Raw genomic sequence first — 24,219 nt, 5'->3', positions numbered from 1 at the left:
CCGTTTATGTCAGAACCGGTGCCATTATGGCACCGGACACCGGTACCCATCCCTAGTAAACTGTGGATAGAATAATGACATGGGAGATTATTTAGCACAGAACTAATTTGAAATAGTATGTTTAGACACTTTGTCATTCGTCACAAACCATATCGTTTGGTGACATTTGTTTAGTTGACTCTATGAAAAACATTTCAAGATAACAGTCTGACACGCATAAAATTGTACTTTTGCACCAACGAGGTGATTCCCAAAGAGCTACAAGCTGAAAACTTGGTATAGCTCAACATGGTGTGCAGTCTGTTCTCAAAGATTTTGAAGAAACTGGACAAGTGAAGGACAAAAGAAGAAGTGGTAGTTCTAAAAAACAATTTACACCAGATGTTCTTAAAGAAATAGGGGATAACTTCCTGCAAACACTTATCACAGCACCCAAACGATGCATCACACCCTTCAGCTGAAAAGAAAAAAGCATTGTCAAATTTTGAAGAACCATTCAATATGACCTGGAAGGCATTTGATTGGTAACGGCTTCATTTTTCAGCGTGGCAACCAATGTGGTATCATCTTAACGGAGAACGGAAGAATCAAAAGGAAGCAAACATCCAAAGAAGACTTTGAATGTCCTTCGAGACCCCTGGAGAACTATTCCTGAAGACTACTTAAAGAAATTACAAGAAAGCTTGGCTGAGAGTTCAGGCTGTGCTGAAAAATAAAGGTGGTCACACAAAATGGTGACTTTCAAGCTTGTTAGGATTGTATAACACAGCCTTATAGACTGTGTTACTGTGCATGTTTGCATGTATTTCCTATTTTCCCAGCAAAACACAAAGAACTGAACGGTGGCTCAAGACTTTTGCAAAGTACAGTACATGCAAATATTTAAATTTCTAAGACAAACCAAAAATCCACGCACGTTTTATGTTTTAATTCAAACTTCTACAAATATATATTTATTTTTAATATATGTATACATAGTTTATTTTTTTTCTACCCTTTAATTTATTTTGCCATAATTTTATTCATCACATTACTTACCTTTTTCCAAATCTATCAAAATTGACCTATACATTATAGCTTCGTATTTATTTTAGGTGCACGAAATGTTATTTCTAGTACTTGCCTTTTCTTTTCTAACTGACACGTGTGCAGAGATAACATGTTCGTACAGGTGCAGATGGTGTTTTAGTCATTTTCTTTCTCAAGGCATGAGAAAGAAAATGCCTTATTCCTGTTTTCCACATTTTAAATGTGGAAAAAAGGAATTAGACTGAGAAATTCCTCAGTGTTCCAATTTGAGGACGTGTGTGCACTTTGTGAGACTTTACATTTATGCATTTTTTCATTCATATGAGATAGAATATTGATTTATTTTTAATTTTATTTTTATATCGCTAAATCGCAACAGCAGTCGACTTAAGCCAGTTTACATTGTAAGGCAGATACATTACAATAATAATATAGATCAAGTCTGTTTATCACTTTCTGCCGACCAGCACCTTCAACCACAGACAAATCTCTGCTCGTGTTTACTCTGACTTCTCATCCTTTAGTAATCCACAACTGTTCAGACACAGAGTACAATGTATCCAACTCTGACTGTGACCACAGCTGTGGTTACATTCCTGTTTACACTAATCAAAGACTCTCTGTTCTGTTGATATTACTTAAGCCCTGCTCCTCCACAGCCTCCTCCTCCTCCACGCCTCCTAGTCATAGATCAACTGGGATTGTGTGTGTTTATGTCTATATTATAATGTGTTATGCAAACAATTATGTGTGGTGAAAGTTACAAACCCACAGGACGTGTGTGGAGCGATCCAAAAAGAGTTTATGGCACTCTGCACCACGCAGTGCCATGAGGGAGCGATGCGGTGTGCAGATTAAATTAAAAGTATTACTCCAGAAGTGCTTTTTTAAAACTCAGTCCTGCTGTGTAACTGGCGACTTGTGCAGTTTTCTTTTTACTTGCGTGCTCCAACATGTGACGTGTTTCCACAAATGGTTTGAAGCTATTAATCCAAGTATGGAAACTGCGCTCACCTTTCGAACACGTGCTGGAATACGAAGACCCGGAGCTGAACTGAAACCTGTGAAAGTTCCTGGAGATGTGATAGAGGTGTGCAGCCTGACCACAGGACTCTAATCTCGGCCCTTTCAAATCCCCGCTCTCGCGTGGGCCAACTTACCCTCCAGCGTGACTTCTTTGCCTGCCTTCTTGAGCGCCTGGACCGCCTGGTCGTGCGTTGCCTCCCGGAGGTCGTTGCCGTTCACCGACAGGATCGCGTCGCCCACCCGGAGAGCCCGGCTCTGGTCTGCGGCGAGCCCCGGGAAGATCTTTGAGATGAGGATGGGCATCCTGTTCTCGCGCCCCCCCTTAATGCTGATCCCCAGCCCGCCAGACTCCTGTTTGACAACCCGGACTTTGCGCACAGCTTCCGAAGACCCGTCCAGGCTGACGTGGAAGTCGCCTGGTCTCGACCCGAAACTGGACCCGGGGCTGCCGTAGCTGGAGCCGGGGCTCCCGAAGTCTGAGTTAGTGCCGTTATTCGGGTACTTTCCAGGGCTGTTCATGCTGTAACCGCCGTCGTACTGACCCCGACTGACCCCCCCGCGCCCCGGGCTGCCACTGCGCCCCCGACCCCCGTGGCTCTGGTTCTGGAGTTGGTCCTGACCCGAGGAATGACCGCGGCCGGGGTTCCCGGGACTTGTTCCCGGGTCGTTTCCGTTTGACATGCCATTTCGCAGGCCCGCCGAAGAGTTGCTGTAGTCCCAGTGATTGGTCCCGGGGCCGGTTGCCTCCGCGTCGGCCGTCAAAGTGAGCGTTTCTCGGGTGAGCTCGGCGGTCACTCGGATCCAGCGGTCACGGAGCAGAAGGTCCAGCTGTCCGTTTTTGTCTGCTCGGGTCCAAACTGCCATTCCGGGACGGTTAGCCTGCTCCGAGGCGGGCCGCTTTCACACTAAACTCATCATCAACTTTTTCCTCTTTTTCAGAGCGCGCACAAGCAGCGACTAGGCTCCACGGGCCCGCATTGACACACCCACTCCCGCCGTGACTGCAGGCAGAGGTGGGGGGAGACAGAAGGACTCCCAGAACACAGAGAGAGAAGAGGAAAAGCACAACTGGCTGTGATGTGCCAGCTTGTTGTTGAGTTCAGGCTCTGAGGATGTCCAACTTCCACTGGAAGTTAGAGCGACTGAAACGAGAAAGCTTCCTGTCAACCCTTTCAAAATAAAAAAAGCGGTCAGAGTAGACGGCTCCTGCCAGTGCAGGAAACCAAGAAAGAGAAGACGAGGCTCAAAATATGGACTAAAAACACTGACATAAAAGAAAAAGGGCAAAAGTCCACAAGAAAAAGCAAGGAATTAAGATTAAAATTCATCATATTTCTTTAAAGAAAATATATAAAACATAAAAATAAATCACACAATTAAGACCCCAAGTGAAAACATAACAAATTGAAGTCAAAACGATTTACATATTAAGTCCAAATTTATTTTTTTTATTTTTTTTATTTTTATTTTTTTAAATTTTTTTTATTTTTTATTTTTTGCCTGTCCCGTTTGGCTCTTTTGCCATCAGAATTGTTGTCTAAAGGCAAAGAAAGATGCCCAACGGATTTACTTTACCAAATTGACCATCCCAGCCTTGCCATAATGGTCCATTTGATTCACCTTTTATTGTTTATTTTATTTTCACTTACTGAACATGGGACAGACTTGACTGGGGGAAAGAAGGGGAGAAAGAAAGAGGGAAAGAGAAACAGCTGAGAAGAGGGACGGGGGAGAAGGGCAAAAACCAACAGAATGAGCAGAAAAAGAAAAAAAAGAAGAAAAAAAGAAAAAAAAATGCATATATCAATCACCTGGGTCACCTGCTGAGAAAGAAAAAAGAAAACAAGCAGAAGAGAACAAGAGTAATAGAATAAACAACATCACAATGATATATGGGAATATGACAGTAAATACTAAATATTAAACATTATTGTGCAGCACATAAGATCAACAGAACACAGTGTGCTTTGAGGTAGGAGCCAAAAAGGGTGTAGTTTGTGGGTGTGATCACCCGTGTGTACACCTGTGAGCATGGACGCGCTTGTTTTTTGTTTTTTAAAAGGTTCCTTCATGTAATGATCTGCTAGAGGGTGTGGGGGGGCCACAGCCCCATCCTCCAGGGCATGAAGCAGGTATGGAGCTGATCAAAACTCCAGACATCCAGAGGCCCCCAGAACACAAGAGACCAAGGAAGACCAACAGAGGGGCAGCCGTGCCACTGTCCCAGAAAGAGCTGAGGAGAGTCCCAGATGAGGGCTCACTCAGCAGCCGCGGAGCAGAAGCCAGGGGGAGTTGCAGTGACGCGCCAAATTAAGTCCAAATTTAGAAGAAAGTACACCAACTGACAATTTTAAGATTTTGCATATCAGGAAATGTTAAATAATAATAATAATAATAATAATCCTCACCAGGTCTTACAACTGCAGGAGAACATCAACACATGACTTACTACACAATATCATTATTTATTTACCCCAGAAACAATGTCAGAAGCAGCTTGTAAAAACGCGCCATCGTTCACAGTTCATAGATTCACCTTTAGCATTAATAACTTGGAGAAATAACTTTGCGTATAACTTCTGTCTGTCACGTGGTTGTGGGAGATTTCAGCCCACTCTTCTTTACAGTGTTGCTTCATTTCATTGAGGTTTGTGGGCATTTATTTATGCACACCTCTCATAACGTCCCACCATAGAATTTGAGGTTGAGGTCTGGACTTGGCCATTGAAACACCTTGATTCTTTTCCTTTCCCCCCCCCAGTCATCCTGTTATATACTTGCTGCTGTGTTTGGGGTCATTGTCCTGTCGTATGACCCAGTTGGGCCTTTGGGCTTCACATTTGACTCTGAGTTTATGGTCGACTGTGTGGCTGGTAGGAGCCCAGGCCCCCATGGCTGGAAAATAAGCCCAAATCATCACTCCTCCATCACCCTGCTTAATACTTGGCAGGAGGTGTTTGTGCCTAGAAGCTGGTTTTCTCCAATTTCTCCAAATTCCACTGTACACCGTTCACTTTGGTCTCATCAGTCCAGAGGAAATTCATCCAGAGGTTTTGTGGTGTTTTTAGATGCAAATTTGGAAATTATTTACAAAACTACTTTCGGCTGCTCCGTTGTTCACAAGGTGGTCGTCACAGTGGGTAGCTCTGCATGTTGGATTTGGCAGATGTTATAAGGATTTGTCCTTCCTGATGGAGCTCTGAAGGGATTTGTGTCTCTACCTGAGATCAAACAAGGTATCTTTCACTTGTTAGGCGAATTTGTAAACCACTACATGCCAGAGCCATTAAAAAAAGGATTATTTGATATTGAAAAAATCAGGATTTTCAAGTGAATTTTAAACAATTTTAAAACAACCCAGGGTGTTTAATGTCAAAACTGTGAGATTTTAAGTCACATTTTGACTGAGGATGTCGATATGTTGTATTTTAACTGGTTTTAAGTTACATTTTTATTTTATTTTGAATGAACTAATATTAACAATAATAATATTCATGACAAATAATTAAATAATAAATAACCAAGAATTAAAAAAAAGTTTTACTTTTTAAAATCCAAATTTAGTTACCAGTCATTTGCAGTCTAATTTCTGACTTACTAGGTCAAAATTACAGCTTAAGTTTGTGTGAGAGAAACATCTGACAAAAAATTCAAAATTTTACTAGAAGTACAGAATATAAGATAGTTAATATTTTCACTTTGAAAAGTCCAAAGTCAGTTTTCAGTTATTGTTTGGGAGCATTTGGAGCCAATATGAAAGATAAAAATATTTAAATTAATTGCATGAATTATGTAAATATAAAAAAAATATAAGCCACTGAAGACAAAACTTGTAAAACAGTTTAAACTTGTCGTGATAATAAAGGTGTCCTGAAAAACAGAGCCTTCATTAGGTGGACCACATACTTGAACGCTTTTATTCTGAAAGTATAATCACCCACCTTCCTCTTTTAGTCCCCATAAAGCAGCTTGGACTCATGCGGCTTGTCAGAGTAAACTCAGAGCTGGATGACAGGCACACGCAGCCAATGGACACGTAGACCTGTAGATTATTTATTCATGATGGCAGAGGCGGGGAGTCCATAAAGCCATTATGGATCCACTGAGTAGTGGGGACAAAGCCTTCTTAAGTTCACTCACTGCGGTGACTCTATTAATGGATCCTGCTGCCTAATGTCTACTTTGATAGTCCCAGTACTACCTCACATAGTCAGATAGCCGTAACTACAGGAGCAAAAATATAGCTAAGTTATATAAACTCCAACACCAATAAATAATATGCATCAAAACCTGATATATGTTTTTATTTATATTTGATTAATAAAATACAGGAATGTCTCTCTGTTCACTATGAATGTGGCATGGGTGTTGATGCCAGAGATTTTTCCACTTCACCATCTCTGGAGTTTACAGAGAATGGTCTAAAAAAGAGAAAATATCCAGTGAGCAGCAGTTCACGTTGATGCCAGAGGTCAGAGGAGAATGTCCACACAGGAAGGCAACAGTGAGTCAAATAACTACTTGTTACAACCAAGGTATGCAGAAGAGCATCCCCGAAGACACAACATGTCAAACCTTGATAGGAGATGGCTACAGAAACAGAAGACCACACCAGGTTCCTCTCCTGTCAGCTGAGAACAGGAAACTGAGGCTACGGTTCCCACAGATTCAGAATACTTTATTAATCCATTAATTTAATTATTTTTTAAAAAGCACTCTGTTTATTATTATTAAAATTAGACTGTGGTAAGATCATCATTTTATCTTGATAGCTACTTTTGTCATTTATAATCTGCTGTTTTATCCGTAATCTGAACCAAAGTGGGTTCCACATTAGAGCATCATTAGTTTCCATTATAAAGACATTTTTAATGCGCTGTGGAGGAAAAACCTTTTGTTCCTCATGTTCCATATCCACATCACTTGTGATCACAGTATGATAAGTCATCATTATTATTTTAACTGTTCTCATTATTACCCTCTGGCCTGATGGAGATCAGTGATAGTATGACAGGATTCTTAACGTTTGTACATTAAAGACATTTTCCTTTTACAGCAGCTAATCCGGTTACTGTAATCAGATGTTCCTGGTTATTAAGATAATCACAAATTACATGAGGTTTCCCAGTTGTTAGCAGAGGCTGGACTAAGTGTAGGTAAATACAAAAATATTTGTGTTGGTGAGACCTACAGTGTCACAACATGACTTCTCCACCCTTGTGTCTGTGCTCTTTGCCACCGGCAGAGTCACATCTGTGACTTGATTTACCTTCATCAATTTTGAATGAAAGAAGCTCAGCTGCTACATCAGTCATGTTTCCATAGATCTTTCTGTGTGTAGATAAAACAACAATACGCTCGCTTTCAAAAAAGGGTTCAACATTATAACCGTCATGAAGGCAGGGTTTATTGTAGGACTGCTGCACCGACCGCCTTCAGGCATGTTATTCTATTCAAGTGAGATCTCCGCAGTTAGCAGGTGGGTTGTTCAGCGGTTCCAGTCTTTAAGTAATACTAAAGTTGTTAATTTGAATTTTGGATTTACTTTTGTCTTACATAGAAAATGTTTTCTGGTAAGGTTTTTAGAGCTTCGAGTCTCTGCAACTTTCCCGAGACACTCCACCTGTGGACTGAAGGTTTGAAGGTGAAGTCCCAGGTTGTCCAATCCCAAAGCTGGATCCAAACCATGCCAGAACAATCCTCCCACAGCATGACAGTCTGGCCTGTGCTGTCCTCAGGAAGTACACCTCACATGCACTTGCCCGCTTGTTTAGAATATAGCGAAGGATAACTCAGCTGACTCTGTCAGTTTTTCCACATCTGTAAAGAGCAGTGATTGTTCTACAGCATCTGAGGAAGAGCCGCCCATCTGTTTTCCCTTACATGTTCCAAGCTGGAGCGTCAAAGTCGTGAAACAAGCTGTTTCCTCATTTCTGTCCCATAGATCCACACGGCCGTGTCACATTATTCACATTGTCCTGTTGAAACCGCATCAAACTGCTTCACCCGTCCTCTGTTACCCCAACAGTGATTCTTCTGCCACAATTCCAGCTTTTCCTCGTGACTTCTGAGAGAATAATCAGACAAATGCACTGCAGTCTGAGAGTTGGTGCACTTTAAGGCCAGCATTTACATGTATGTACTGTAAACAGCTGAGCATCATGAGCAGGTGAAAGAAAACTGTGAGAAAAAATGGAAAACTACCTGCCACAATGGAACCCTTATTTTTTTTCTTTCCTTTGTAGCTGGCATTTGTTTGTTGTAGAGTTTAACTTTGGAGCACATCTGCCAGCCAGTCTGCCTGCATCTGCGCTGGTTTCTTCCCACAGTCTCAAAACACTCATGGTGTGGATGTGACTGTGAATGGATTGAAGTGGATGACCGGTTAGATAAATTGATACTTAAGTATTATCAAAGTAACTCCATCCATGTGACGTTTACTGCTTTACAGGGACATGTTCAGGTCACATGACAGGACGGTGAAGTTGCTCACACGATTTCTGTGATCTTTATTAATTCCTCAGAGTAGCAATTTTAGTCCACTAAATGGGTTCAAATTAAATTTCTTGAAAGCACTACTTGAACATAAAAGGGTTAGTTCACACTGACGATGTGTGTTTGGATGCGTTTACAAGCTGGTGATGCAGTCCTGAGTACCTGCGCCTCAGCAGAGTGTGTGTATTCTCTCTATTACATAAATGTAGTGTGTATCTGTGGTCCCACTCATTTATTCAGAATCTTCCGTTAACTTGTAGTGAAATAATCTCTACCTGCCTGCTTATTCCTTTCACGTACTGCATTAGAACCACAGATGTGTCAATTTTTAATTTTTTAAAGTATAAATGATCCGTCAACAAGGTCTTTTACCCACCTGCTGCTCAAGAACAGGCACTTTACTCCTGAATTATGAAGCAGCGTGTTGTGTTTATTCGTGAAGCTCGGGTCTACTGAACACGTCAAACAGAAAAACTCGGAGCTGGTCGTGTTTGTCGTTAGATTTTATTGCAGCCGAGGTTTTCTTAGTGTTTACAAAACCAGAGCAGATTGCAAGCGTCCACGGGGAGTGAAGGGGGGCGGGAGTTTCACATGAGCATCGTCACGCTGCGTCAGTTAAGGGTGCAGCCTGCAGCTTCACCCCGTTACATTCACAGTGTCGCCGCTGTCGAAGCCTCATCCAGCTGGAACGGGAACTTTTTGGATGATTATACATAAACGCTGAGGGTCGTGTACAAGCTTTAAATTTACAATTCTGTTTCTCTAAGTTACATTCAAAACAAAAAACAAGGCAACCACAGAGCGCTAAAATGAGATGCTGACTCTCTGCTGTGCAGCTTTCAACCTCACCTCCACCCTCTCTCTTCTCTCTTACAGCACCCCCCTCCCCCCGGCACTCTCCCGATCTGCCCTCTCCTCAGTCTGCAGCTGTGAGCGTCGGGGAGTGTCGTAGTGCTGTTGATAAGGCAGAAACAGAGAGAGCTACTCACTCAAACCTTAAAAGGTCAAGAGCTCTGTGCATGTGTGCATTTGTGATGGGTAAGATAAGGAAGATAATGCAGCTGTGTGACGGGTGAGGCGGTGGTGTGTTGGAGTCTCTAGTTTCTTACTAAAAAGGCTCGAGATACAGCCCGAGAAAATTTGTTTTTTAAGCTTTATATATCATAGCACAACCATTCAACCCAGTAATATTTAAAGAACCTTGAAGCACCTCACTGGATCGAGTGTTCTCATTACGATTTATTGGAGCCAATCAGATGGCTCGCTGAGTCGTTACTGCTGTGCATGAACCCACTAGAAGCCTAGTTTGTCTGTGAATGTGTGCACAGTGTCCATCAGTCTGCTCATTGGCTTGCATTGTTGATCGTCTCGGCGTGGTGGAGCTGCTCTTAATGTTGGGAGTGGGGAGGGAGACACTGTGGCTGAGGGAAAGGTGGAGGGTGAGAGTTTGCTTGAGGGAACGCCTCGACTTGGGACTGGCGTTGCAGCTGTGGTCTCTGAGCAGCAGCAGCAGCAGCAGCAGCAGCAGCAGCTTTGGCCTCCCTCTTGGGAGTATTGTTGAGGATGTCCAGGCTCCGGCGACTGGAGGAAATGACATCGGCAACGAATTTGGTGCATTCAGCACAGACGTCCCGCAGTGTGCAGCCGTGAGCGTACAGGTGGGGGAACTCCTCCTCCACTGAGCGGCGGGATAAGCTGCGCAGCGACCTGCAGAGGAGGGTGGAACAGTTTTATTAGAGCAGACGTGAGGCATTCAAAGAAAGCCGAATATAAAACTAAGGGAGATTTCCATAATGACTACATGGTTCTTTAACAATAATTTAACTCAGGGGTGTCGGACTCCAGGCCTCGAGGGCCGGTGTCCTGCAGGTTTTAGATCTCACCCTGGATCAACACACCTGAATCACATGATTGGTTCATTACCAGGCCTCTGGAGAACTTCAAGACATGTTGAGGAGGTAATTTAGCCATTTAAATCAGCTGTGGTGGATCAAGGACACCTAAAACCTGCAGGACACCGGTCCTCGAGGCCTGGAGTTGGACACCCCTGATTTAACTGCACATCCAATAAGCACTCAGGGCCATCCCTCACACCCCCAAAACAAAAATGTTTTAGTTCACAAGCCATAAAAAACTGAGGGCTGACCCCCCCTCCCTTATGACTTACAAAAATAAAATGCTTTTTTAGATATTTAATAAACCACACATGTTGTGGAAAAGCTACAGTACTACTTTAAGTTTTTCTTCTTCAGAAAAAGCCACTAATTTATTTCTCTTTTTATTTATCTATTTATTGGCAGCACTTTTAAAACCAAACTGACAACAATGACTGCTCAGCAGAGACACATCAGCTGAACATCTGGAAAGACGGAGCTACACTAGATCTTTCCAAGCTTATCCAAAGTGGCTGAAATATAAACACAGACATGCAGCAGTGCTGGGGCATCACAGTCACTAACGAGGAGATTAAGGTCAGCTTCTCTGATTGAAAAAAACCAAAACAAAACAACTCGCTGTTACAAAACTCTGTGTGTTTCTGTGCACGGAGCCGCATGGTCGGGTCTTGGTGACAGGTGTTAGAGAGCGGCTCAGCACAGCACCACGCCAGTGGCCCATTTCTCTCGTCAGCTCGCTGTTTGGCTCTCTCTGTCCACTCTCTCTTCCACTTCTGTCTTCACAGGGCCAAAAACAGCGAGGATTTTGATGACAGCTGGGTAATTATTACATAATGGCTGCTTAGAGGCCCTGGAAGAGGCACTGCACTGATTACATAACTAAAGAGAGAGAGAGAGAGAGGGGGAGGTAGGTGGAAGTTGGTGATTGGATTGAGTAGGCAATCTGCGATTGGTTGAGGTAAGCACAGAGGCTGGTGCTGCTTAGGCTCGAGAAGGTTAGCAGTCATTGGCTTGAGTTAGAGGCAGACTTAAATAGATTTGACCTGTTTTTCCGTCTAGGTGTCCACTGTCTCGGGATTGAACCTGAGCAGTGAGCGGATGACAACACTGTGGGGAAACTGGTGTGTTGGAGTCCAAATGTCAGGTTGGCCTCAGGTTTGGAAACAAAAAGGTGTGCAGCTCAGAAGGTAGTACTTAACCTAGCTTAGCTACGCCAGGTGTTTCATATTTGCTACATGGCTTTTTGAGACCCATGTATCTGTCTGTGCAATAAGTTGCACAAAAATGCCAGAAGTAGCAGATATGATACAAATTAAACCTCAGATATTTAAATTAATATTTAATTTATTTTTTAAAAATTTGAATTTTGGGGCAATTGTTTCAGGGTCCAGGCCTTACAGGGATTAAACCTTTGAACTTCCTTATCAGCTTTGACGAGCTTAAACTAAGGCTGTAAACATGTTAAAAAGGACCTGTTCTGCTTCTTTAGTATTCTATGTAGCACTGCATTATTCACATTTAAAAATAAAACAAAACCTGAAAACATTTTTCTCTTCTGCCAGCTCCTCATTTGAATCTGGGCTTTCTTTCCTTTCTTTCCTGAAGCCTGCAGAGGGGCAGCAGGCATTGCCTGGGAGAGTGGGAGCCTTGAAGTTCCAATTCTAAGTTAATGTTATCAGAAAATGGCAACCAGAGTTATTATAGTTTTCTCATTAGTTTTTATTTAGAATTTTTGTTTTAACCCTCTCGAGGCAGGCGTTGCCGATTTGCACCAGTTAAAAACTAACAACCTGATTACCCCACATACATATTTTATGAGTTTTTTTTACTCAGAAGGACTGCATGTTACTGCAGGACTTGGTTGTGCATTAGCAACACAAAGTTTAATTTGAGCCTGAGAGGGTTAAGTTCAGTTTGTCTGCCACAGCAGATTTTCTTGTTTCAGTTAGTTTTAGTCTTTTTAATTATACATGTATAGAGGGCAAATCAGTGCAGGTATCACAATCAAAACAAAGAGCATATATATAATATATATAATCATGTATAGACATCCAGAGTCTATATTAACACATCCATCATCAGACAGATACTAAAACATTTCCTTGGTATATTTTTTATTTTAGTTTAGTCAGTTTTCAAAGTTAACAAAATAAAACAAACTGGAATGATCTTGTTAAGTCTAGTTTTTATTTTTTATTTTTGTTTTTCACATCCAGTTTTAGTTTTTGGTTTATTTTTTGTTTACTGAAATCATCTTGATGCTACTTTTTGAAATGAAAGATGTGGAAGGCTGTGACAGCTGCAAACATCTGCAGCAGCTGCAAACATCTGCAGCAGCTGCAAACATCTGCAGCAGCTGCAAACATCTGCAGCAGCTGCAAACATCTGCAGCAGCTGCAAACATCTGCAGCAGCAGACACTCCAACAGGAACTTTACGTTTAACACCTGCTTATTTTGAGCCACACCACTCAAACATATTTTAGTTGCTTTCTAAAACACAAAAGTGTTTGAAGAGAATAAGCCTCTGTGCTAACAAAGGAGAAACAGTGACTTGCTATTTTGAGTATTTTAAGTTCCTGAGAGGTTCCTGTGGTTCTTCTCCCCACATGGTGTGACTGTCAGCGGGTCTGTCTGAACTGCCATTCCAAAAAAAATATATATATATATAATAAAATAATAAAAGAGCAGATCAGGGCACTGCCAGTGAAAGGTGCCAGACACCAAAGATGTGAGATCGACATCTAGGGACATTTTAGAGAGTTTGATGTTAGAAAAACGAAGCTTTTAATTAAAAAAGGCCATGTCTGGCAGAGATCGAGGCGGTGTGTGCCCCTGCCAGGCCTCTACTGCTTGGCTATCATAGCCGTTCCCAAATCCCCCTCTCATGTAGATTTTAGGGGATAGTGGTTGTCGCCGGTGCAAACTGCACCCCTTTTTTAAGAGCTCTGCAACAGGCACAGCCTCCATAGGAAACTCATCAGTTAGATTTGGAAAGGAAGGTATGTTAGGTATGCTTTTCACATTTCTTTTGATCTTTCTCCTGGTCCTCAGTGCATACTTCAGAAGAAAACTGTCGTTTTATTTTCAGCCAGCTTTATAATCTTCTCTACAATAAACAGACTCAGCTATTGAAGACAAACACAGACTCACTTGTAGACTTGGCTTTTTTGTCCATGGCTCTTTGGAGTGCTGTGAAAGCCCACAGTGTACACAGGAATGTGGGCCATCTTCTTTGAGGGAATCTTCATCTGGAGCACAGAAGAGGCAGACCAAGAGGAAAAACAATCAGGCAGAGGAAAGAGAACCGAGAGAGCCTGTGGTGGGAGGCACTGCAGATGACTTTCACATTACAAGTATTTCTAGCCTCTACGACAATAGAGATTCAAAACACATGAACATCAAGGCCACGAGCCGTACAGTCACAGAGCAACAATAAGCAAATGCACATATTTCAATAAAAACGAACCACAACTGTAAAAAACAACACACACAAATTAGCCACAGCACACAAATCACACAAAATCCAAACCTACAGAGCACAGAACCACACATCCAACACGGCCCGGGACTGAGGCAACAAATCAAAACCAGCAAACGAACAAAAGAAGAAGTGACGTCAATAGAAATGACAACCAGGCTCAAATAATGCGTTAATAAGCACTAAAACATGTCATTTAACCCCTTTCTGCAGCAGCTCCAGCAGCCTCTTTCTTTCTCTTTTTACATGTAAAAGCTCCACATAGCTTTACTTAACAGGTCAACCTGAAGCATAAATGACTTCATATGTTTATTCTCATTCAAATGTAGCCCTTTAAATGCAAGTTCTTTGTTGTAACAATGCTTCTTGGCAATAAATCTTATACCATTACCAAAGCCTGCTTATTTCCCCTTAAATGGCCTTTTCATCCTCTCCACTCAGCCTCTGATGAACCCCGCTCTGTAGAGCATAGAGTCCCAGACATCATAGACGTTGCAGAATCTCATCTAGATATCTCTGTGAACTGAGATCGCCTGCAGTGATGACAAGCCTTGTATTTCCAGTGAGGGAGATACCACCCCACAGCAGTGCGCTGCCTCCATTAAAAGCTGTTACTCTATCAGTCCACTCCACACTCTGATGATCCAGTGGCCGTAGGCAGAGTCTGAACTCAATGCTGAACGAAGCTAATCAGGCGCCAGTCAGACATCTGACGGTCTCCAGAAGCTCAAAACAAGAGCTAATGGCAGAATAAGCAGTTTGGCATTGGCAGAGAAGATTTAGCGAGTTTCTCATAGGTCCAACGCACATACTCTACTCTGCTACTCGACCTACAATCGTGTTTCCAACAGTTTTAAGACTTAAGACATAAGATTTGCCAAGAAGAAGCATACAACCAAGAGTGTAATCGACCAAACTAACATTGCCTTTCTTTTTGTGTTTATATGAAAAAAAAATTACAACAAATTTTATTATGAATATAATGGTGACACTCACTGCACACAGCTCTGTCTGTGAGTGCAGAAGCTCCACCCACTCCGTGCCAAAACCTTCTGTTTATGAGGAGCAGCCAATAAGAAGAAAGTTGACTAGAACGGCTTTAAAGGGAGTCCAGATGCCAGAGTCCTCACACCAGAGTGATGCAGAGAGCGGTTAAATCTATATCTATTACACTGTTTTATGTTAAAAATAAAATTTGTTTTTCATTTTTTGTAGAAATATTTTTTAACTTAACAATTCACAGTGTGTAAGAATGACAGTTCAGATGTGAAAACATTATATAACTTTATATACTTTAATTAAAAAGACCTGGTATTAAATGACATAACATGTATGAACAGAAAAATTAAACTCTACAGCAGTAAAAGTAATGACATGAAAAGCGAGGCTAAAAAGGCTGAGTACAAAGTCATACACAGCTGAATAAAAACAGAGCCAAAAGAAAAGATTTGAAAGTTAGAAAGTTACCTTTGCACTGCAGGAGCTGCAGACAGATCTGGGAGAAAAAGAAAAGATTTTACTACTACAGCACACATGTCTGCACACTTTCCTACTGCTTAAGCGGGAACAGGCTGCTCTGATGGCTATAAACCCCCCACCCCGGTAAGACCTGTTCTCATGCTACTTGTTCTAATAATCCTTAATTGTAGCATTTGGAGGTGCAGCACAGTCACAGCACGGTCCCTGGTTCCAATCTCTTGCATGAAAACCTTTGAATTCAGTAGTGATTAGTGGGAGCATAAATGTGAAGGGTACAGAAAAAAATCAGTGGCACTGAAGGTCGTAGTAAGCACAGTGGTGTCCATCGTGGCAGGAAGCAGGAACTGGGAGAGTAGAGAAAAATGAATGCAAGAATGAGCAGCTCCAGAGCACTCTGGACCTCAGGCTGGGACAAAGCTTCATGTTCTGACAGGAAAACCACCCTAAACACACAGCCAAGACAAAGAAGTGGCCTCAGGGCCACTGTGTGAATGTCCTTGAGTGACCCGGTCAGAGCCCAGGCTTGAAGCCAATTGAACATCGTTGGCAAGATCTGAAAATGGCTGCGCACCGACATGCCCCATCCAGCCTGATGGAGCACGAGAGGCTCTGCAAAGCAGAATGGAAGAAACTGCCCACATATATGTCTGCTAAGCGTGTAACTGAGTACCACAAAGGCTGAATGCTTATGCACATGTTATATTTAGTTCTTTTATTTTCATACATCACAGCAAACTTTGTTCACTTTGTCTTTATGAGATATTGTGAGTAGATTTCTGAGGTAAAAAATGAATCGCACTTTGGAATAAGCCCGTAATTTGACAAAATGTGGAACAAGTGAAGTGCCGTGAATACTTTCCGCATGGACTGTAAATATGCCCGGGTATTGATTTGTGGAGACTCATGTTTCAGCTGCAACCTTGGAACAAACGTTTAAACATCACCAAGAGAATGAAAGACTTCCTTCATACCTTTTGCACAGTAAGCAGGTAGACGGCCACGAGAAGAGGGGGAATTTCACTCTGCAGCAGCAGCAAACCTGAGAACACACACTCACAGTCAGTGAATCCCGTTAGTGTCAACAGCACAAAGAAACACTGCACTGAGAGAAGTTCTGCACTGTTACCTTCCCCCGCTTCAGGTTATTGTAGAGCTCTTTGCTCTGGAGAAACTTTTCCATCTCCGCTTTGACCAGTACTCGCCGCACGTTGATGACCTCGTCCACGGTTAAGGCGAGGCTCTCAACAGGGTGGCTGAACTCATCCTGAACACAACCGAGAGCAGTTAAAGAGAGGAAACCCATCATTCTGAGCTCCTGTCCACGGTTTATTTTAAAGAAAAAGCTATAGATAAGAGATTACAGAGGAAAACTACAAACCGGCTGAGGTCAAAGCCAAAATGTTATCATCTGCAGTTTTGTTTGTGTGAAACAGTCAAAGAAAAGTTTAAGCTCCTGAACACAAGTCTTTTCATACACATGAAAGACTTGTGTTCAAAAGATTAACTAAACCTTGCAGGAAATTGCCAGAAATGTAACATTTCAACACAACAGTATGTACTACTCCTTTTACAAAACTGAACTATCTGCCAGTCTCGTGTCCTCCTGCACAGTTTCGCACCTGAGCCTCCAACTTCCCTTTCTACTGCACGGATACATGTTGTGCATATCTGTGAAGGGAGCAGTACACACCCATGCAAAGGTTTTTTGGGGCGGGCATTTTTCTGCAAGGATTAGCCTTCATTTGAAAAATAATATGGCAACTTTCAAAATAAAGTCATTGCTGTTGATTTAGATCAATATTATCGATACTGCAGCACTTTATACAGTAAAAAAATGGAGATATAACCCCGCCAATCTAAGCTCAGTAACAGATAAAATTGGCTTGACAGGATGAATATTTCTGCAGTGATGTCACATGAAGCCGAGGACCATCCTCCAGTGTTTTCATCTCACCATCCACTGGTGCTCGTCTCCAGCTCTGGACTCAAACGCGGTCTCGGATCCCTCTGTAGTCTCATCGACCGAGCTCAGAGACAGGCGGGCCGGAGAGGGCGGCACCCAGCCGTGAACCGGGAAGGAGGCTGGCACGTGGACATGAATGAAAAGTGAATGAGACAGAGAGGGAATGATGAGCTGAGGACAGTAGAAAGTGAATGAGAGAAAGCCACGAGTCGCGGTCTGAAGAATCCATGAATTACACATCAGCCTCTTTCATTCAGGCCCGTCTCGGATCTCAGGCCTTCAGAGAGTTTGTCGATCCGACTGGAACGTCGTCATCTATTATTAATCTGATTTCAGTGGAGCGATTGGCCCATGCTGCTACATCTGTAACTCAGATCACGGTGAGAGGTCTGCTCTTAACACAGCAGACCTCACACAGTTTAAACTGGGTGCCTCTTCGATCCTGCAAATGGAAGGTGTCAATTTGTCTCTAATGGAAAGTAAACAGGGCAATGGGAGGGCTGGAACAGGCCAGTAAACATGATCAGCACATATAATTTGGATCAGCTGCCGATGACAGCCGGCTTATAGGCTTACCTCCTCTCACTGGCACACTTGAGGCCGGAGAGTCCTCTATTGGCAGAGCTGTGCACTGCAAATTAAAAATCCTGCTATCGTCCAGCTGAGTGTAATGTTTATGGCACATAAGCACTGTGGATGGCTTTGCAGAGTGGATCAAAGTCAGGATCGTTTTTCAAACAATTACCTCTGGATATGGACACCGAGGCTGCTAATGCACGAATCATGGCTATCAAACACATAACATCCTTCCCGGGGCTTTCATGCAGCACACAATTCAAAGCCATTAGCTTCTACCCTCCTTCACCCAATCACTTGATTTGATTACAATCCATCTCTGAGCCGTGAATCCAAGTCAAGGCTGCAGCGCGGTGAACTGACACAGCTGTTCTGTGAGGTAACGGTGGTTCAGCGAGGTTGGAGATTGGAAGCAGTGGTGACATAATGTCTCCCAAACCATTAAATCATTTCATTACCCCGAGGGTTGGGAATCGAATAAACATTTCTTCCTAGAGTTTTGGTTTTGTAGCCGTAACGGTAATTAGTAGATGCTGAGTTTTGTCATGACTGTTTACTGCTGCTTTCCTTCCAGGCCTCGAGGCAGAAGAGGTGGAAACTTAAAAAAAAAAAAAACCTTTTAAGACTTCAATATCCCCTGCACTCAGTTTGTTGGGTCTGATGTCTGTTCGGAGGCATTCTTCATTCAAATACAGTGATGAAGAGGAAGCCATCAGGAGGCTCATCAACACACATCTCTTTGTGGCTCTTCATATGTCTGTGAATGTACTGACAGCTATTACTGTCTGTACATTCACATTAAAAGAAACATTAAAAATGTCCAAGTTTTAAACTTTTTTAATGATAGAAGGTGATCAAGGGAGGTTTGTGGTTTTGGCTTGGTTTGTCCTTCTGAATTCACATATCTATTACAGACCAGGGTCTCGGGGTCTTTTATAAAGACAAACTTGATGCAAGAATGTACAGTACAACAAATCTGACCCATGCACAGAGACGTTTGAAACCTGCTGACACAGATGTTGAGGCGGTGAATCAAAGCCAAACTAATAATTGAATACAAGCTATCAATATATCCGATACCATCTGATACATTTATATTAACTTCACACAACACACATCCTCCCACGATGTGAAGTAGAGACTTAGAAGGACAGACTCTACGGTGACCAACAGCAGTAGAGCCCATGTATAAATTACAGGGAGTGCAGAATTATTAGGCAAGTTGTATTTTTGAGGAATAATTTTATTATTGAACAACAACCATGTTCTCAATGAACCCAAAAAACTCATTAATATCAAAGCTGAATGTTTTTGGAAGTAGTTTTTAGTTAGTTTTTAGTTTGAGCTATTTTAGGGGGATATCTGTGTGTGCAGGTGACTATTACTGTGCATAATTATCAGGCAACTTAACAAAAAACAAATATATACCCATTTCAATTATTTATTTTTACCAGTGAAACCAATATAACATCTCCACATTCACAAATATACATTTCTGACATTCAAAAACAAAACAAAAACAAATCAGCGACCAATATAGCCACCTTTCTTTGCAAGGACACTCAAAAGCCTGCCATCCATGGATTCTGTCAGTGTTCTGATCTGTTCACCATCAACATTGTGTGCAGCAGCAACCACAGCCTCCCAGACACTGCTCAGAGAGGTGTACTGTTTTCACTCCTTGTAAATCTCACATTTGATGATGGACCACAGGTTCTCAATGGGGTTCAGATCAGGTGAACAAGGAGGCCATGTCATTAGTTTTTCTTCTTTTATACCCTTTCTTGCCAGCCACGCTGTGGAGTACTTGGACGCGTGTGATGGAGCATTGTCCTGCATGAAAATCATGTTTTTCTTGAAGGATGCAGACTTCTTCCTGTACCACTGCTTGAAGAAGGTGTCTTCCAGAAACTGGCAGTAGGACTGGGAGTTGAGCTTGACTCCATCCTCAACCCGAAAAGGCCCCACAAGCTCATCTTTGATGATACCAGCCCAAACCAGTACTCCACCTCCACCTTGCTGGCGTCTGAGTCGGACTGGAGCTCTCTGCCCTTTACCAATCCAGCCACGGGCCCATCCATCTGGCCCATCAAGACTCACTCTCATTTCATCAGTCCATAAAACCTTAGAAAAACCAGTCTTGAGATATTTCTTGGCCCAGTCTTGACGTTTCAGCTTGTGTGTCTTGTTCAGTGGTGGTCGTCTTTCAGCCTTTCTTACCTTGGCCATGTCTCTGAGTATTGCACACCTTGTGCTTTTGGGCACTCCAGTGATGTTGCAGCTCTGAAATATGGCCAAACTGGTGGCAAGTGGCATGTTGGCAGCTGCACGCTTGACTTTTCTCAGTTCATGGGCAGTTATTTTGCGCCTTGGTTTTTCCACACGCTTCTTGCAACCCTGTTGACTATTTTGAATGAAATGCTTGATTGTTCGATGATCACGCTTCAGAAGCTTTGCAATTTTGAGACTGCTGCATCCATCTGCAAGATATCTCACTATTTTTGACTTTTCTGAGCCTGTCAAGTCCTTCTTTTGACCCATTTTGCCAAAGGAAAGGACGTTGCCTAATAATTATGCACACCTGATATAGGGTGTTGATGTCATTAGACCACACCCCTTCTCATTACAGAGATGCACATCACCTAATATGCTTAATTGGTAGTAGGCTTTCGAGCCTATACAGCTTGGAGTAAGACAACATGCATGAAGAGGATGATGAGGACAAAATACTCATTTGCCTAATAATTCTGCACTCCCTGTAATGTGTGTATACAGATACGTTAGGCAGGCCTGATATATCTCAGGTTTCAACCACACTGTGCAATGCGCTAAACTCTGTCGTGCTTGTTAACCGCTGAACTACGCAATATTACATCTTATTTTGTACTGCTTTACTCATATTTCTTGTATGGTGTACACGTTCCCTATTGTTGAATATAGTATTATTGTTATAATACAGAGAGGTGAGCCAGATATTGAGCAGACAAAGCCACATTAAGTTTCCAGGGCTGATAAACTCTTTCAGATTTGTGTCACGGTTAAGGTTTTGGTCAGAACTTTTTTTCCGAGCATCAATATCATGGGATTTGTTGTCATTTTCAACAGCAGGACTGCACAGATTTTATGCAGGTGACGAAGAGTAACAAAAACAAACACAGCTTCCTTGGACGCGTTCTGTTTCCTGATGATTCACTGCAGAAAAATGTTTTCAGTTTGAGAATTTCATATAGTATAACCTGTTTTGATGAGCCACCTATCCCACATGATGACATTAAGTGTTTAGCCAATAAGAAAACAGATAAAAGATCCAGGTAACCAGTGCTTGTTGTAGTTCAAAATCCTAGAAGTTTAGTTGGTGATGTTTTGTTACTAAAACTATGATATATCGTATATTCCATCTTAATGACGGACCCCACAAAAAAAGGAGCTGATCGGACTGCATGCTCTCCACATCATGTAGCTCACAGCAGGTGAAACGATGGCAGGATTCAGGGAAGTCTGGCAGCTTGACATGTCAATACACAGAGTGCTTTTCACCTCAAGTCAACAATTACCTTCACTGGTTAAATGCAAGATAACATCGCGCAACTTTAAAGTATTTTAGAGTGATTTAGAATGACTCAAAGATTTTCCATTCAGCTTCAGTAACAAAACTCTGCAGGCGACGTGACTGCCCACAGACCCACAGGACCGAGTGGAGACTGGCCATCCTCACCTGGCTCATCATCAGCACGTCACATATGCACAGTCTGAAAATAAAGCCAGTGGCAGTTCTTGCACATCATTACATTGCACGTCCTCATTATGAGTAACGTAGGCTAAGTTTACAGTTAAACCAAACATGAATAAATCACATTTACAAATGATGATTTTGATCACATGATATCGTGGGTGGGTGAGTGCCAGAGGTCAATGTGATTTTAAGAACCAATCAGCGGCCTCATTTTTACGTATTAAAAGTCATGAGGTGTTTATGGTTGAATGTAGGTGTTTAGAGGGTGGGATACAAAGCTGATCCACGTGCACACATTTGCCTGAATGTATCCACGTATCTGATTTTTGTATGCTTTTAATCTGGATACTAATTCACTCTTTTATAAATGAGACCCCAGGACTTGTCCTCTGTCACGTTTAGAAACTTGCTGCTTAATCCCACTTTTTTTTCTCCTTGAAGGCTCAAAAACTGGCCCTGTGTCTCCCCCTATGGGAGGAGACTTAGCATTGCAGACAGGTGAATCATCAGCCACGGCTGGATCAGAGTCTGAAGACTTTCATAACAAGGAGACTCTTAAAACAGCTTATATCACTAGTGATTTTATTTCAAACAGGAAGCTCTAACCCCCTAAAATGAGCTGCTGCAGTGCTTGGCTGGGATTAATTCACAGACAACTTCTGAATGGTGGTGATTGTGAAGCACTGCCACACTGCTCAGTGCAGGCTGAATACACAACAAGCTGTGGTCCTGCACTGAAAACTGATTGCAGCTTCTTTTCAGTCCTCTGAATGAGACAGCACAGCTCGTCAGGGTCTATCGTTATATGGTAACAGTTCAGTACCTGTCAACTCAGACGCACCTGTTCATTTAAAGTTTAATTTCAATTAGTGTTTTTCTAGAGAGTAGTGTGTAACCAACATAGTTTGGAAAAAAAAACCCAGAGAGCACCTAGATACATAAAGAATTACGCATTTGAGTACTAGCATAGAGGACATTCTGACCTCTGTGATGAGGAGGAGCACCGGCGCTGGTTAGAGTCCTGGATCGAGGCCTGTCGACCCTCAGCTTGACCACCCCGCTCAGCTGGGCCGACTCAGAGAGCGAAGGAAGCATTTCCCCACGGAGCACAGCCAGGTCGTGCTCCGAGAAGGACCGATCTCTTTTCAGAGGAATCGGGGAGCTCTCAGTCCTCCGCAGCTCCCCATTATCTGGAGACTCCTCCTCCTTTGGTGGAAAGGTGGTGGGTGAGGAAAGATTCGGGGTGGGGAGGAAAAGTGAGGGACCAGGGAGATGAGCAGGAAGAAAGTAAAGAGAAGTCACCAGATAATAATGATCTATCAGCTTTAATTCTCAATTTTCTTCACAGTTTAGGATGCATCTATCCTGAGCAGTGTTTTCCAGCTCTTCCTGCAGGATCCTGTGTGTTCCCAGGACAGAATAAATCCAGTACCTTGCAAAACTAAGCTAACTAATATGTTATTTGCTGTTTTTAGGAAACTGAATTTGATATGTGGCTGGAAAACGCCAAAAAGGAAGCAGCTGACACGGAGGAACAGCAGATTCACTCCGAAAACCTTCAAACATTCAATTTAATTATGAAGCTTTTAGTCTTCCTCAAAGCTTCTCAACCTAAAGGTCAGGACCCCATTTGGGTCCAAGCAATATACAGTCTGCGAAGTTTTATAGACGCACCACAAGGGCGGGTTATTAACTTAGTACTGGTTTACTTCACCAATTCGTTAAGCTCAGATGGATATTGTATGGGAATATGGGAGACTCCTCAGTAGCAATTCCACCTGAAATGACCTTCTTTTTCTTTCTTTGTTTTTTTTTTTAAGCAGGAGGATCCCTTTTTATTCTCCTGCATTTTATCAGTTCAGTGTGACATTTAGCTTTTGAGTGAAAATGGAGGAAGTGAAAATTAGTTTTTGCCTGTCAAACAGAAATTTAACACCACTATGCAGGCCTGTCTGGGAAATTTACCCCAGAGTGGGAAGAAAGATGTGAGGAGAGCTGCACCCTAAAGTTTGACAACAGGTTACTAAAAACACGTTTTTAAATATATTTAAGGAGATTTAATAACATAGTGTTGCTCTCTGAATCTGAGTATCAATTACAGACCATAAGAGAGCCTGCCAGCATTGGGTCCAGTTTTGTGGGATTAAATAAGCATTCTGATATTAATGTATGAGCTGACACACCTTATATACACACACTTGATAAATTAAAGCAAAATCCTACAATGCCATAAGTCTATGGGAGTCTTAAAGAGGGAAAACTACTATTATTACAAAACATATTCTGACAGTTGGTGCTTTGATTGGGTTAGGATCTCGTGTGCTTGTACCCTGTGGGCGTCAGTGGTCTCTTCCACTTTCATCAGGACAAAATATTTAATTATAGGATGATGGAATGTACTGATGTAATTGGATGGAAGTGTCATGTGGACATTTCTGCTCTCAGGTTTTAAAGCCAAACAAGCATGATACTTTAGGAAAACAATGCCACAAAAATGCGTTTATAGAGGTATTGCAGAATAGATCTCACTGCTAAAGGAGGAGC

At 42.3% G+C, this 24,219-nt stretch overlaps 2 protein-coding genes across 2 annotated transcripts in view; both read right to left on the bottom strand.

Moving 5' to 3' along the window:
* sntb2 (syntrophin, beta 2) overlaps positions 1 to 3,185 on the bottom strand; it is a 66,105-nt gene extending 62,920 nt beyond the window's left edge. Inside the window, exon 1 of the mRNA XM_082538123.1 lies at positions 2,190 to 3,185. Coding sequence (XP_082394249.1) covers positions 2,190 to 2,919 — 730 coding nt within the window. The 5' untranslated portion in view covers positions 2,920 to 3,185. The remainder of the gene's footprint in view (positions 1 to 2,189) is intronic.
* Positions 3,186 to 9,838: 6,653 nt separating this feature from the next.
* spire2 (spire-type actin nucleation factor 2) overlaps positions 9,839 to 24,219 on the bottom strand; it is a 54,822-nt gene continuing 40,441 nt past the window's right edge. Inside the window, exons 9-15 of the mRNA XM_082538122.1 lie at positions 22,659 to 22,881; positions 17,358 to 17,485; positions 16,530 to 16,667; positions 16,375 to 16,442; positions 15,392 to 15,419; positions 13,597 to 13,694; positions 9,839 to 10,257 (exon numbers count right to left, since the gene is read on the bottom strand). Of these exons, the coding sequence (XP_082394248.1) occupies positions 9,939 to 10,257; positions 13,597 to 13,694; positions 15,392 to 15,419; positions 16,375 to 16,442; positions 16,530 to 16,667; positions 17,358 to 17,485; positions 22,659 to 22,881 (1,002 nt within the window). The 3' untranslated portion in view covers positions 9,839 to 9,938. The remainder of the gene's footprint in view (positions 10,258 to 13,596; positions 13,695 to 15,391; positions 15,420 to 16,374; positions 16,443 to 16,529; positions 16,668 to 17,357; positions 17,486 to 22,658; positions 22,882 to 24,219) is intronic.

Source organism: Aulonocara stuartgranti, assembly GCF_965226115.1.
Source record: "Aulonocara stuartgranti genome assembly, chromosome: 7".
Classification (NCBI taxonomy): Eukaryota; Metazoa; Chordata; class Actinopteri; order Cichliformes; family Cichlidae; genus Aulonocara; species Aulonocara stuartgranti.
Note: the sequence above shows the minus strand (reverse complement) of the source record. Positions and strands in the feature narration are given on the sequence as shown.